Source organism: Panicum hallii, chromosome 9 (genome assembly GCF_002211085.1).
Source record: "Panicum hallii strain FIL2 chromosome 9, PHallii_v3.1, whole genome shotgun sequence".
Taxonomy (NCBI): Eukaryota; Viridiplantae; Streptophyta; class Magnoliopsida; order Poales; family Poaceae; genus Panicum; species Panicum hallii.
The window spans coordinates 60,695,565-60,709,512 of record NC_038050.1 but is presented as its reverse complement, the minus strand read 5'-3'; the positions used below and the strand labels follow the sequence as shown (position 1 = coordinate 60,709,512).

Here is a 13,948-nt window from a genome sequence, read left to right as displayed (position 1 = left end):
TTCTGTCAATCCTTTTTACCAGTTATGTTGTTCTCTAAGGATGTGTTGCCATTGCATTGGTGATACGGCAACGACATCATTTCACGTTTTTTTTTGCAAACTTTAGTATAAAATCGTGAATAAATGGTAAAATAATAATATGTGTAATGCATGCCCATATTCCAACTTCGTATTTGTTTCACATATTCACGTCCAAAGATCAATGTTTTGACTAAGTTTTTCTAAGACCGATCTTTGGTGTAAACCTCAATCTCATATAGCATTTTGGCCAATTTGATTGGGTCCAGAATTTGTTGCCCATGCTTCGGCCACATATTTGTTCGGCCCGGATTGAGCTAGGGCTTCATGGTTGAGCTAAATTGAGCCCGGTTTAAGGTGGACCAGGCCATTTAGGCAACTTCAACGCATACATAGATAATAACCCCTATAAAATGCCAAAGTTGCCATACATGTCTTTTTTTTAAGAAACAAAGTAGCCATACATTTCAAGTTGATTCATTGCAAATATACCCCTCCAAAAGTAGTGTCTTTTTCTTCCGTTGATCAAATTCTGTATTTCCTTTCTTTTGCATACACAAATATTCCCTCAGGCCTTCAGTCCAAATTATAGGTTATTTTATCTTTTCTAAATACATTGATATACACTATATTTAGATACATAAAAATACTATATATCTAAAAAATCCAAAATGACCTATAATAATTTAGAAAGGATGGAGGACTTATCACATAAACACGTATTGAAAATACTAAAAACTACCTCACAAATTTTTAATACTGATTTGAGTCGTCACACAGAAACTGTTGATTCTTGAATTTCATTGTACGTACCTAAGCTAGTCACACAGACAAAACACATAAAACGAAGAAAAGAACATGGAAAAAATCCAACCATTTGAAACAAAACTAATGTCCTAATATTCATCAGAAGAGAGAAATTGGCCTCTTGAAGGGTATCATCACATTCAGCTCAGGGTAAAGCTGTTGGGGTCCGACCTAATAGCCCTCCTCTTCTTTTGTCTTTCTCAATCTTCTCACCCCATTAAAAATGAATTGCCAAATGTGATCCGGGTGTTTCAGAAGTTGGGTACGATCCTAAGAGGAAACGAGCGCACATCTAGGAGGCTCTGCCCGCCATTGTTGGGACAATACCTCGAACCCGTGGCATCGTTCCAAAGATGACGTTGTGCGGCAGGAGGCTCTGCTCGTGGACTGCTAGCCCCTGACCATGTCCGAAGAACCCGCTAGGCCTCGATCCGTAGCGCGATCCGGGCTGGACTTTGTAAACCTTCTGCGAGGAATTGAAGAATATGATCTCCTCCAAAACCCCGACGCTCCCAAGCACGCTGTGCAAGCAATGGTCCCTGTGAAGCGGCGAGTTCGGCGCCACATGGACCACGTGCCTCCGCCGCCAGTCCCGGGCGTCGTAGTCCTCCAGCACCCACACCTCCAGCGCCGTCGACGCGAGGCCGGCGAGGAGGCACAGCTTGCCCGCCACCGTGCTGATGGCATGCTGCCTGACCGCTCCGGCCTCGTTCAGCTGCGGCAGGGCCATGCGTCCGAACTCCTCCCTCGCGGCGTGGAAGACCAGCAGCTCCTCCTCCTCCTTGTCGTGCGGCCGGCGCTTGGCCTGCGCCCGCGCCACTCGCCAGTGCAAGCGGCCGTGCGCGGTCGCGGAGCTCTGGAGGCTGAAACGGCCAACGACGGTCTGCAGCCTCGCAGTGTTGCCGTCGCCGGACATTGGGACCTCGCGCCAGGCCGCGTCGGGTGTGTCCACTGTCAGAACCCGGAAGCGAGGTGTTTTTTCGCCGCAGTCGACCATAGCGCTCCCCGACGAGTGAAGGAGGTGGAAGACGCCTGTGACGGGGTGCGAGTAGGCGCCGGCGATGTAGCCCCGGTCGGAACGGCTGCCGGGCGTACCGCCGCGCAGGGCGGGGGCTGAGGCGATGGCGCACGCCCTGGAGGTCGGGTTGAGGAGCAGGTACGAGCAGGGGACGTGCTCCGCGAACGCCGGTGGCTGCGGCCGCACCCACATCTCCACGCACAGGATCCCGTCCCACGATCTCATGCCGCCGGAGATGCTCGGGTGACGGGCGGTAGGGACGAGGCGGAGGTCGCAGCAGCGGGGTCTGGCGGCCGTGGCCGTGGCCGTCGTCGCCGTCACCGGCGGCTGCAGCAGGGCGGTCTCCGGCACGACGGCCCCGCTCCTGATGGATGCTGAGGTGGACGGTGCAGTCCCTCGTGCCGTCTCGTTCGGTGACCGTGTCCGACCAGGTGAGGAGGAGGGGCGCGGCGGCCGCGCGGCCGGCGTGAGCGCGGAGGAAGCTGGGCTCCGAGGCGAGGTCGCGCCAGGACCTGCACACGGCGCGGGCACGGCAGAGGGACCGGGCTGGGAGGCGGAAGAAGATCTCGCGGTGCACGTCGTCCGGGAGCGCGGGCAGACGGCCGCCGTCGGTGCCCACGACGCCGAAATCCTACATTGATGCGATCGTTATTGACAGGGAACGGTTTCTGTTACCGGGCGCTGGAAAAGGCTACTAAGTTTTAGTCTCGTTGCCACGTCGAATCCGTTCCGTTGTCAACTTGCTCATCTCTATCTCTTATCTCTTACTAGCAAAAATACCCGGATGTTACTATGGGTTCTTGTCCGTTCCAAAGTTACCATCAACTCACTCCGAGTACTGGTTCATATTTCATAGTGTTAGAACACTTTCCAAAGCTATACTTAATGCAAATTCTAATAGGATATTCGAACAATAGCTACACAATCAATTTTTATGTACAGGACGCACATTTGCAAACAAGAAGATTGAATCAAACTAATTGTTTTCTCACCCTGCCGCTGGCAGACGAAAACTTGTCCAAATGAGCTGAGCAGAAAGGTAAGTTTGACTCGTTTTGTGTGAAATATAGTTGTGATCTCATTTTCCAAACAAAATGATGAACTACTGCAGAAAGGTAAGTTTGACTCACCTGCTGAGCTCAGTATTACTGCTATTCCTATAATCTTTATTAATTTTTGCTTCTCCTCCTTCCCAAAATTCCGCACAAGAAGAATGAAAGAAGTAGATAAGTTGACACAAGAAAAAAGGTTGATAGATTTCATTCCAGGTATAATTCGCAGAAACATTATTAAAAATATAGAAATCTTAAAGTACGTAAATTATGTGTTCCTTGAAACTGGAAATTTTTGTAGCCAGGGACGCATCCAAGCTCCACCAAGCTGCAAGTCCACCAGCTTCTCCCTCCTCCCTCCGTCGAATCAAGCAACAGCTCCTCTTCATCTATTTGCCTACATGATTCTTTCCCCCAAACCAAAGCAGCATAACAAGCAGCTGCAGGCCATACGTCCTCTCCTTCTCAGTCCAAGAAAATAGCAACACGAGCACAAGCTACTTCCTCTGAATCTCGACCTAGCACGCCACACCAGCAGCTTATCCATGGACATCCTCCAAGCCAGAGCAGAGTACGCATTGTATTTCCCCAAACCAGCAACTGGCGCCAGCCTATCCTTCTCCCTGATCTTGTGTCTTTGGTCCTCTGCAGATCCTCGACTACTCGTCCTCCATCCATACACGATGCAAATTAAGGTGGTTTAGCCTGTAAATTATATGTAAAAAGAACAAACACGATGCAGATCCTCGACCAAAGGGATGGATATTAAATGATAGAAAGTGCTAGGAAGTGAAATAGAATGAATTCCTTTTCTATATATCCACTCATGTGGTACTTCATCGTACGATTCATATAAGATCCATCTGTCTAGAGATCATTATATACGTTTAGAAAGCCGTATGCTTTGAAAGAAGCCTGTACAGTTTGGGCTCCATTTTTCCGTTGAGGACGAACCTCAACCTGTGCTCGAGAGATAGCTCTCCTAATAAGGGATGTATGGATTCTGAAGAAGAGAGGAACCGCGGTGGCCCCCCCTCCACCGCTCGGATCCCACGAGTGAATAGAAAGTACCCAAGTTCAATAGCTTTACGTCCGCTATTCCGATCATGATTTTCCTACCCTCAGGGAGAAAGTAAAAGTCCTTCCCCCTTTGGAAGGCTATGGGTGAGGAGGGATTCGAACCCCCGACACCATGGTTCGTAGCCACGTGGTAAAGAACAAGAGTTGTTGAAACTAGCGTATTGGAAGATTAGGGTATTTCTATATGTGGTAGATAATGTAAATGCAAAAAATTATCTTCTAAAAAGGGAATATTGAATGAATAGATTGTAAATTTTAAAACTTTAGTATTTCTTTTTGTACTCTCTCTAATGTCCTCCGTGTACCATAAATTACCAAAAATTTACTATCTTTCTCTATCCTCTCTGAATTCCGATCATTCACTTCAAGAAGCAGCTCTTCTATGAAATTCAATAAAGTAAATAAGGAAATCCCCTTTCGAAAATGAGGCAGTTGTTTCATTCGCACATCCAAACTTACCATCTCCACTACAACATCGCTATCGGTGGGTGAACTTTAGAGATGATACGGTCGAAGGAGATGGAGAATTTAGGTCTTGGACGATATGGTAATGGTGGGCAACGATGGGAGACGGAGCCATGGAAGAGTGGTCGGGTGACCTGGACGGAAGCAGCAGGCAGGTGGTGGACGAGGGCGGAGGAGTCATCAGCGAGGGCATACCGCAGACACAACTGCAGCCTAATCTACTAGATCGATAAACATAAATTTCAGTTAAGATATTTGTGATCTTCACTGTTAAGGAAACGTTTAAACCATCTAAACGCGATTAAGGAAACCTAATGATAAAACCCTAATGGGCTGTGATCAGCAGGCCCATTAGGCCTGTTTCCAGAGGCTGGCCCCCAGCCCCACAGTGCTGTAAATATAAGGTCGTGGTTAGCACCTTAATGACCAATCATCTCAATCTAAAATCCTAGCCACCGCTAGTCTGATCGCTAAGGGCACTGGAGGGGTTTGGAAGGCCAGGCACTCCCGTTGGCGCTCGGAGGATGCCGATTCACTGCTGCATCTCCTGCACCGACAAGAACGCCTACTTCCTCTACGGATCAGGCGTAAATGGCTGCTGCTACTGCTAATGCTGGTATAATGATTACCATTTATTCCGCATTAGATTGATTTGTCATGAACTAGATTATGTTAAGTTTCTGGGTAACGTGCCACTAATATTAAGTTTTTGACAATTCTAACAATCGGTATCAAGAGCCATCTTAACCTAGTCATGCACGGTCAATTTTTTGAGCCATGTTTATGCCTCTATTTTTTCATCGGTTTAAGATGCAAAAATGCTGTGCAGATTAGATCCTATTGCACAGTTAAGTTAGATTCATGTTTTAGTCGCAATTAGTTCCTGCAGAAAGGCTTTTATGTGTTAATCATGCTTGATTAGATCTAAATTATGGTTAATTAGATTTCTGATCATGAGATTAGATCTAATCTAATTCGGTTTATGTCAAGTTTAAGTTTAATCTTGATCTGTTAATGCTAAGTGTCTCGGATTAGATGCAAATGTTTAATATTTATACTAATTCATGGTTAAACCGAGATAAAATTGATGATTAGCTATGCAATTAAGGTTAGGGCTTACTGCTACTTAATATGTTCCCCAAATTAGATCTCTGTTCATGTCTAATTTCCGCAAAATTAGATCCAAAATCATGAACCAGATGCATCAGTAAGCATTTGAGAGGAAAGGGGAATGCAAATTTTAGATCGATTTGAAAAATCCCTAAATCCCGTGATGAACCCTAACCTTAAGATTGAAAAAGAAATTAATGAGAACGCGGAGCTCTGCGCGCGTGAGCAGCGTGCGGCGCTCGCGGCCGGGGGCCCGCGCTGCTGGGCCAGCATCGCCTACGCAGGGCCCGCTCGGCCGCCTGCGCAGCACCGCTCGGCCGCCTGCGCAGCTCCGCCTGTGCGCACCGCCCGGCCACCTGCGCTGCCCGGCCACGCGGTGGCCTGCACAGCACCCCTCGGGCAGCAACTGCGCGCCAGCGCCGCCCGACCACCTGCGCAGCTCAGCCCACGCTGCGCAGCCCCACCTCTCCGCCTGCGCGGCGCCGCCCGCGTGCATAAGCGGCTGCCGTGCCAGAGAAAGAAATGAAGTGAAGTGAGGCTGTGTTAGGGTTTGTTCCAACTGGAATGTATTTATGTGAGTTGCCATGAGTTCCTGAGCGTCCGATTGGAATGGACCGTCCAGATACACCCGCATTAGGGTTTTTTCGCGGGATGGGCCAAATGCGTAGATTGGGCTGCGTGTGCAGAGGGGATGTTTTGTGCTGTTTACGAGTTTTAGCCCAGTTAATGTTTAAAACCTTTTATTTACTGTTTCTTATGTTTAAAGGTTTTAATTATTTCTGTTGCACTTATTATCACCAGCATTATGTTAATTAATTTGCATGAGTTATGTAAATGTTTTTAATCCTGTTTTAGTTGCATTTATTCGCTGAAAATTATGTTCATCCACCATAAGCAATTAAGATGCACTCTATTTAAATGGAACCATCGGGAAGTTTATTTAGAGCACTTGTAATTAATTCTGACCATCGTTGATTTAATTATGAGTTTTAATGATAAATTTCGTTTGTTTTCCCCATCGGTGATGCAAATTGAAATTTATGTATGATTTTAATCAGACCATCGTAGGGTTAATTTCATACTTCTTATGCGCATCTTAATTGTGAGTTTAATGAAGTTATTGTTCTCATGATTTTCAGTGAACACTGTGACGGGCTACCTGAAATCTATTAAGACCCTGAATGGCACCAACTATCCAAGCTGGTATAAAGATGTTAATGTTGCCATTGCTGCGTGCGAGTATGATCTCGCCTTACGTCGAGACAAGCCAGCAGAGCCCATTGATCCCAATGGTGATCGTACTGCCATTGAGAAGTGGGAGAGATCAGACAGGATGGCCAACATGATCATTAAGAACACGATCACTCCGGCCATCTGTGGTGCTATTCCTGATAAGGACCAGAATGGTAATGATCTGAGCGCCAAGGCATACCTTGCCAAGGTGGAGGAGAACTTTAAGAGTTCTTCCAAGACTTATGCTAGCACCCTGATCATGAAAATGCTGACTTCACAGTATGATGGGCAAAGTGGAATCAGGGAGCACATTATGAGCATGTGTGACATGGCAAATAAGCTGAAGACACTGGATATGGCTATCTCTGATGATTTTCTGGTGCACTTCATCATGACTTCTCTGCCAGTACAGTACAGTCCCTTCAAAATAAGCTACAACACTCAGAAGGTGACTTGTAGCATGGCTGAGCTCATTAGCTACTGTGTTGAGGAAGAAGAAAGGCAGAAAGCTGAAAGGATAATGGATGCTGTCAACATGGTCAGCGAACGCTTTGGGCGTGTTAGCATGAGCAACACTCCTAAGCATCAGGCTGAGTCTGGCAGCAGCAGGCAGCATAAGAAAAAGTTTAAGGGCCATAAGAGCAAGGCCGTGTCACATAAGAAGACCTCTAATGAGAGGCTGTGCAAGTTCTGCAAGTCACCTAAACATGAGCAGAAGGAATGCCATGGATTTAAGGAGTGGCTTAAGAACAAAGGTACAAATACTTATTATGTATCTTTTATTGATGAATCGTTCTTAGTGAAATTTTCTCCTAATACTTGGTGGATTGACTCAGGTGCCACTGTGCATATTTCCAATTCACTGCAGGTTTTCAGTTCGATCCGAACTATAAGAGAGGGGGGCGAAGCCTAAGAGTGGGTGATGGCAATGAAGTGAAGGTTGAAGGCATTGGGAGGTTCGATTTGGAGTTACCAAGCGGCTTCAACCTTAGTTTGCATGATGTTCTTTATATTCCCAGTTTGAAGAGAAATCTTATTTCTGTTTCGCGTTTAGATAAGTCGGGGCATATTTGTGAGTTTTGGCAACTCTGTGTGCAACATTAAATTTCATAATTTAAGTGTGGGCCTTGGTCATTTGCAAGGCGATGTTTATTTGCTCTCTCTTGATAATGTTTATTCTGCAATGAATGTGGATGATGTATCGCATAAGCGTAAACGTGATGATGAGACTTCTTCGAAATTGTGGCATTGTCGTTTGGGCCACATTTCGAGGGGGAGAATTGAGCGTCTCATAAGAGAAGAGATACTCCATTCATTAGATCTCTAAAACTTAGATCAACAATGCGTTGATTGTATTAAGGGGAAATTCGCTAAGACAATTAACAAAAGGAGCTACTCGAAGTTCGGGCCTATTAGAAATAATTCATACTGATATTTGTGGCCCGTTCCCAGTAAAGTCTGTTGATGGTTTTGACTCGTTCATTACTTTCATAGATGACTTCTCTCGTTATGGTTATATTTACCCCATTCGTGATCGATCCGAGTCATTAGACAAATTCAAAATATTCAAAGTTGAAGTGGAAAATCAGCATAATGTCACTATTAAATTAGTGAGATCGGATCGAGGTGGTGAATATTATGGGAGACATGCTCCATTCGGCCAAATATCCGGACCATTCGCTAAGTATCTTGAAGAGCATGGTATAAAGGTCCAGTACAGTACGCCGGGCGAACCATAGCAAAACGGAGTTGCTAAGCGTCGTAATCATACACTAATGGACATGGTACGTAGCATGCTTAGTTGTTCTACTTTGTCTGTGGAGCTGTGGATGGAATCATTAAAAATAGCTGTGCACGTGCTAAATCGTGTTCCTTCCAAATCCATGCCAAAAACACCTTATGAGTTGTGGTTTGGGAAAAAACCATCGCTTAATTATTTGCGTGTGTGGGGCTGTCTAGCCGAAGCTAAGTTATTTAATCCACAGCAAAAGAAATTAGATGATAAGACGGTGAGCTACTATTTCATCGGATACCCTGATAAGTCTAAGGGATACCGATTCTACTGTCCTGATCGTTTCACTAAGTTCGTTGAGACCAGGCAGGCTGTATTCCTAGAGGATGCAGGAATCAGTGGGAGCTTTCCGAGGAGGGAAATTAATCTTGAAGAAATACGGGCTGAGTTTCCCATCCCGGTGATTCAAGAAACAGTAACACCTCAATTAGTACCGCTGATTGTTCCTCCTGTTCAGAGTACTAGCGCTGCTCCGCCCGTTGAAGTAGCTCCTAAGCCTGCGAGCGAACAACAAGCTGAGCAAATGGCGCCTAATGCTGAAGTTGAGAACCCTGTCGAGGTGCCTTAGACTGCACCTCAACCAGCAACTCAGCCTGTTGAACCATTAAGAAGATCACAGCGGGCTAGCAAACAGACAGTTTTTCCTGATTATGAGACATATTTAAGTGAAGACATGTATGATATTGGGAAAGTTGATAATCCTAACTCGTTTAGAGAAGTAGTATCATGTGAGAACTCTGCTAAATGGGTTGAGACCATGGAAGAAGAGCTTAAGTCCATGAGTTCCAATGATGTTTGGGATCTGGTAGATATTCCAAATGGAGTCAAACCAGTAGGCTGTAAATGGGTCTACAAGACTAAACGTGAATCTAAAGGGAATGTCGGACGATTCAAAGCAAGGTTTGTAGCCAAAGGTTTTACACAAAAGGAAGGGGTTGATTATAATGAAACTTTCTCCCCTGTGTCTAAGAAAAGATTCATTCAGAATCGTTATGGCGCTAGTAGCTTATTATGACTTAGAGCTACATCAGATGGACGTTAAAACTGCGTTCCTTAATGGTGACTTGGATGAGACCATCTTTATAATTCTAGTGCTTTATGTGGATGATATCCTATTAGCGAGCAGCGATAAGCGTATGCTGCATGAGACAAAGGGATTTCTTTCATCCAATTTTGATATGAAAGATCTTGGTGAAGCCTCTTATGTTCTGGGCATTGAGATACACCGAGATAGGACCAAAGGAGTACTAGGATTGTCTCAAAAAGCATATATTGAGAAAATGTTTAAGAGATTTAATATGGATAAGAGTAAGGCCACACCTGTTCCATTAGCGAAGGGCGATAAGTTTAGTGAAGCCCAATGTCCTAAGAACCAATTGGAATCAAATGAGATGAAGGACGTACCTTATACTTCAGCTGTCGGAAGCCTGATGTATGCACAAGTCTGTACGCGTCCTGACTTGGCTTTTGCTACCGGAATGTTTGGAAGATATCAGAAAAATCCCGAAAAGGTCCACTGGGTTGGTGTCAAGAAGGCATTACGTTATTGCCAAGACACTAAAGACTTCATGCTCACATACAGAAGATCAGATAACCTTGAAGTTGTGGGTTATACTGATGCTGACTTTGCTGGATGTGTGGATAGTAGAAAATCTACATCAGGGTATATCTACACGTTAGCTGGTGGAGCTATATCATGAAAAAGCTCTAAGCAAAGTTTAGTTGCAACGTCGACGATGCAAGCTGAATTTGTGGCATGCTATGAAGCAACCGGACGGGCTGTTTGGCTTAAGAATTTTATTCCGGGTCTTAAGGTAATTGACAGCATTACGGAACCTATAACATTATACTGCAATAATCAGTCTGCAGTATTCTTTTCGAGTGACAACAAGTCAAGTGGTGCTTCCAAACACATTGATCTTAAGTATCGTGTTGTGAAAGAAAGATGCCAGGATCGAACTATTGAAATTGAGCACATAAGAACTAATTCTATGTTAGCGGATCCGCTCACTAAAGGCTTACTACCGAACGTATTTAAGCAGCACGTTACTAATATGGGTTTAGTGGATAGTCTTTAGGTCCTGGTTTAGGGCTATTATGACTCCCTACTAACAAATAAGCGTTCTACCGAGGTGTTTCAGTGAGACTGTGGGTAATGGGATCCCAGTAGTGCATCAAGCTACTGACGATGTATTGGTCCCGTACTTTCTGTTACTACTAAGGGTGAACATTAGTATGATACGAACATTAGTCTTAACCGTTCGATCAAGTGGGAGAATATTGGAAATAAATTTCAGTTAAGATATTTGTGATCTTCACTGTTAAGGAAACGTTTAAACCATCTAAACACGATTAAGAAAACCTAATGATAAAACCCTAATGGGCTGTGATCAGCAGGCCCATTAGACCTGTTTCCAAAGGTTGGCCCCCAGCCCCACAGTGCTGTAAATATAAGATCGTGGTTAGCACCTTAATAACTAATCATCTCAATCTAAAATCCTAGCCACCGCTAGTCTGATCGCTAAGGGCACTGGAGGGGTTTGGAAGGCCAAGCATTCCCGTTGGCGCTCGGAGGACGCCGATTCGCTGCTGCATTTCCTGCACCGACAAGAACGCCTACTTTCTCTATAGCCACCGCTAGTCTGATCGCTAAGGGCACTGGAGGGGTTTGGAAGGCCAAGCATTCCCGTTGGCGCTCGGAGGACGCCGATTCGCTGCTGCATTTCCTGCACCGACAAGAACGCCTACTTTCTCTACGGATCAAACGTAAATGGCTGTTGCTACTGCTAACGCTGGTATAATAATTAGCATTTATTCCGCATTAGATTGATTTTTATGAACAACGTGCCACTAATATTAAATTTTTGGTAATTCTAACACGATATTGGAGGCGGAACACCCAGCAGCTAGGAACGCGGCTTGCTTCAGGGAAGGGGAGAAAAGTAAATTTTAGCTGTAGGCAACGCAAAATTAACAGCCGTCGCTTTACCCAGAAAGGCGCCTTCCTTTTGCTTATCCAGAGTCGTCAAACTTCAGTACTCCCTCTGCCTACGTCCCATGCAAAAGTACACCAACATCCACACAGTCAAATCAGTTTCATCTCGACCTTATTATTACAGACCTTGCAATTAGCTTGAAATTTTGTAGCCATTGCACCCGAAAGACGGTGGTTTGGTCCAGACAATACAGGAAACACGCAGATTAAGCTTCAGCTAGCCCAACGTTTACAGATCACCGTGCAAAATATTTCAAAGCAAGTAGCAGGTAAAATTAAGACACCTTAACAAGTCCTTCCTACATTTTTTTAAGACACCCTCCTACCACCTAACATTTTGAGAGCAGTAAACAAGCTCCCTCACCATTTATCAAAAAAGCTGGGACGAGCGCGCTGCGTGACACCAGCTCAGTGGCCGGCCGGCCCGGCCTAGTCCCAGCTCCCGCTCAGCAGCGGCTTCACGTCGGCCACCTCGCCGAACATCTTGACCAGGTCCGAGCACCCGGCCGCCCGCTGCTCCTCCCCCTCCTCCACCTCCCCCTCCAGCTCCAGCCCGAGCTCCTCCTCCACGTCGTCCGACGCCGCGATGAGCAGCAGCTCGCACCCCTCGTAGTTGAGCAGGTCCGGCGGGTCCGCCGGCGCGAAACGCCGGCTCCCGAACGCGCCCTGCAGGTGCGCGGGGAACGCCGCGCGGCGCTTGCTCTGCAGCCCGCGGAAGCCGCCGCCGCCGCCGCCGCCGCCGGAGGGCGGGTCGGGGTTCTTGATCTGCACGAGGAAGGACGCCTCCGGCTCCACGTTCAGCGCCTCCTGCGGCTCCCCGTCTCCGCGGGTGGGGAGCTCCAGCTTGTACACGAGGTGGGTGTGCGGGGCGCGGCCGGACTCGTGCTTCAGGATGCGGTACACGCCCTCGCCGAGCGCACGCGCCGCCGGCAGGCGGCGCTGGCCCCGCGTCGCCGTGCTGTACTCCTCTGCAAGCAAACGAACAGAGTTTTTTTAAAACAAAGCTCAGATTTTTCTTTCACTCGACAGCAGTGTTGACACCGTTTTATGAAGCTAGTAATGTTTTCCAAGTTCAGCACACAGCATGGCGTACCTTCCTTGAGCGCGTCCTTGATGTCCTGGAGCTTGGTGGTGACGAGCTCGACGTATCCCCAGTACGGGCGGCCGTGCTTGGCCGGGTCCGGCAGGCTCTTCTTCCCCATGACCAACAGCCGGAGCAGCGGCCGCTCCTCGACGTTCACCTCCTGCGCGATCAATCGATGCAACCACGGTAAGCAGAAGCTAAATCATGGTGGGTTCTAGACTTATAGCGATACATGTGGGGAAATTAAACAACTTGATGGAGTACTGCACTGTGCAACACTGAAGGATGTCGCGCGTGGACATACCTCCTTGCCATGGCCACCTTCGTGGTGGCCTCCTTCCTTGCCTGCCCCCCCTCCGTTGCCGTCGCCTTGGCGGTGGTGCTTGCGGCCCTCCTTGCCGGAGTCCGGCGCCTGCTTCTCCTCGACGGCGCGGTCCTCGGCGGACTCCGGGCGCAGTACGATGTACATGCGCTGGACGTCGTCGGGGCCGTGCGCCTCGTCCTTGTCCACCTTGGGCCGGTAGAAGAAGAAGATCTCGCCTTTCTCCTGCATCATCCAATGTCACAATCAATTGACCACACTGATCATGCGAGCTCGCCATTTCAGTTCTCAGGTGTAACAATAGTGTCAGAAATGGAACGGAATTCTGAGCTGGTAACAGGATCATGGTACAGATCATAGCTGGCGCACCTGGATCTCCACCTTGGGGTCGGGCCGGGTCTTCACCTCCTTGCCTTGCCCCATGGCGGATCGATCGGTCGGTCGAGACGCTGCTGTCTACTGCTTGTCCCGGCAAGTTCAAGTGCGGTTGATGGATGGAGACGGGAAGCGAAGGCTAGCATCGGTGAACACTGAAAAGTGCGAGTGGCGAGTCGTTACGCTGTCGGCCGGTGGCGTAAAAAGAAGATGGACACGTGCCGACGAATGGACGTGGTGCGCTCGGCGAGCCTACACGTGCGCACGTACGTGGCCGCTGTCACCGGCTAGAAGCGTCCGGTCGGGTCTACCTCTGCCTTCTCCCGTGAAATCTATTCCTCGCATTGTGAGTGGAATTGACACAGGGTCCGTTCGTTTCCGGCGCCTAAAACCCGAAACATTTAAAGTTTAGAGATTCGACACCAAACTGGCCTCTAATCCAGCCTCTGATCGTGCGAGTGTCCTTTCTTTAGAGGTCGTGATTTTTTAAAAGGAGCGAGCACTCTAAAAATATTTTAGAGACCTGTGGGAGGAAACGAACACACCCTCGCTCGGAGAGAACATCTTCCGCTCTTTCATCTTCCTCCCCAAGCTCCG

At 47.4% G+C, this 13,948-nt stretch overlaps 3 protein-coding genes across 3 annotated transcripts; 1 reads left to right on the top strand and 2 right to left on the bottom strand.

Moving 5' to 3' along the window:
* Positions 1-1,117: 1,117 nt before the first annotated feature.
* LOC112873276 lies at positions 1,118-2,422 on the bottom strand. Its single transcript, XM_025936271.1, has one exon. The coding sequence runs from the start codon at positions 2,066-2,068 to the stop codon at positions 1,118-1,120; it is 951 nt and encodes a 316-aa protein (XP_025792056.1). The 5' UTR covers positions 2,069-2,422.
* A 2,609-nt stretch (positions 2,423-5,031) lies between these two features.
* Positions 5,032-7,347, top strand: LOC112873275. The gene is made up of 3 exons (XM_025936270.1): positions 5,032-5,056; positions 6,690-7,231; positions 7,327-7,347. The coding sequence occupies exons 1-3, from the start codon at positions 5,032-5,034 to the stop codon at positions 7,345-7,347; spliced, it is 588 nt and encodes a 195-aa protein (XP_025792055.1).
* Positions 7,348-11,738: 4,391 nt separating this feature from the next.
* Positions 11,739-13,474, bottom strand: LOC112877386. Its single transcript, XM_025941684.1, has 4 exons — positions 13,346-13,474; positions 12,959-13,201; positions 12,664-12,814; positions 11,739-12,538 (listed from the first exon to the last, which is right to left on the bottom strand). Exons 1-4 carry the CDS (start codon positions 13,397-13,399, stop codon positions 12,000-12,002), a joined length of 987 nt encoding a protein of 328 aa, XP_025797469.1. The 5' UTR covers positions 13,400-13,474; the 3' UTR covers positions 11,739-11,999.
* Positions 13,475-13,948: the final 474 nt, after the last annotated feature.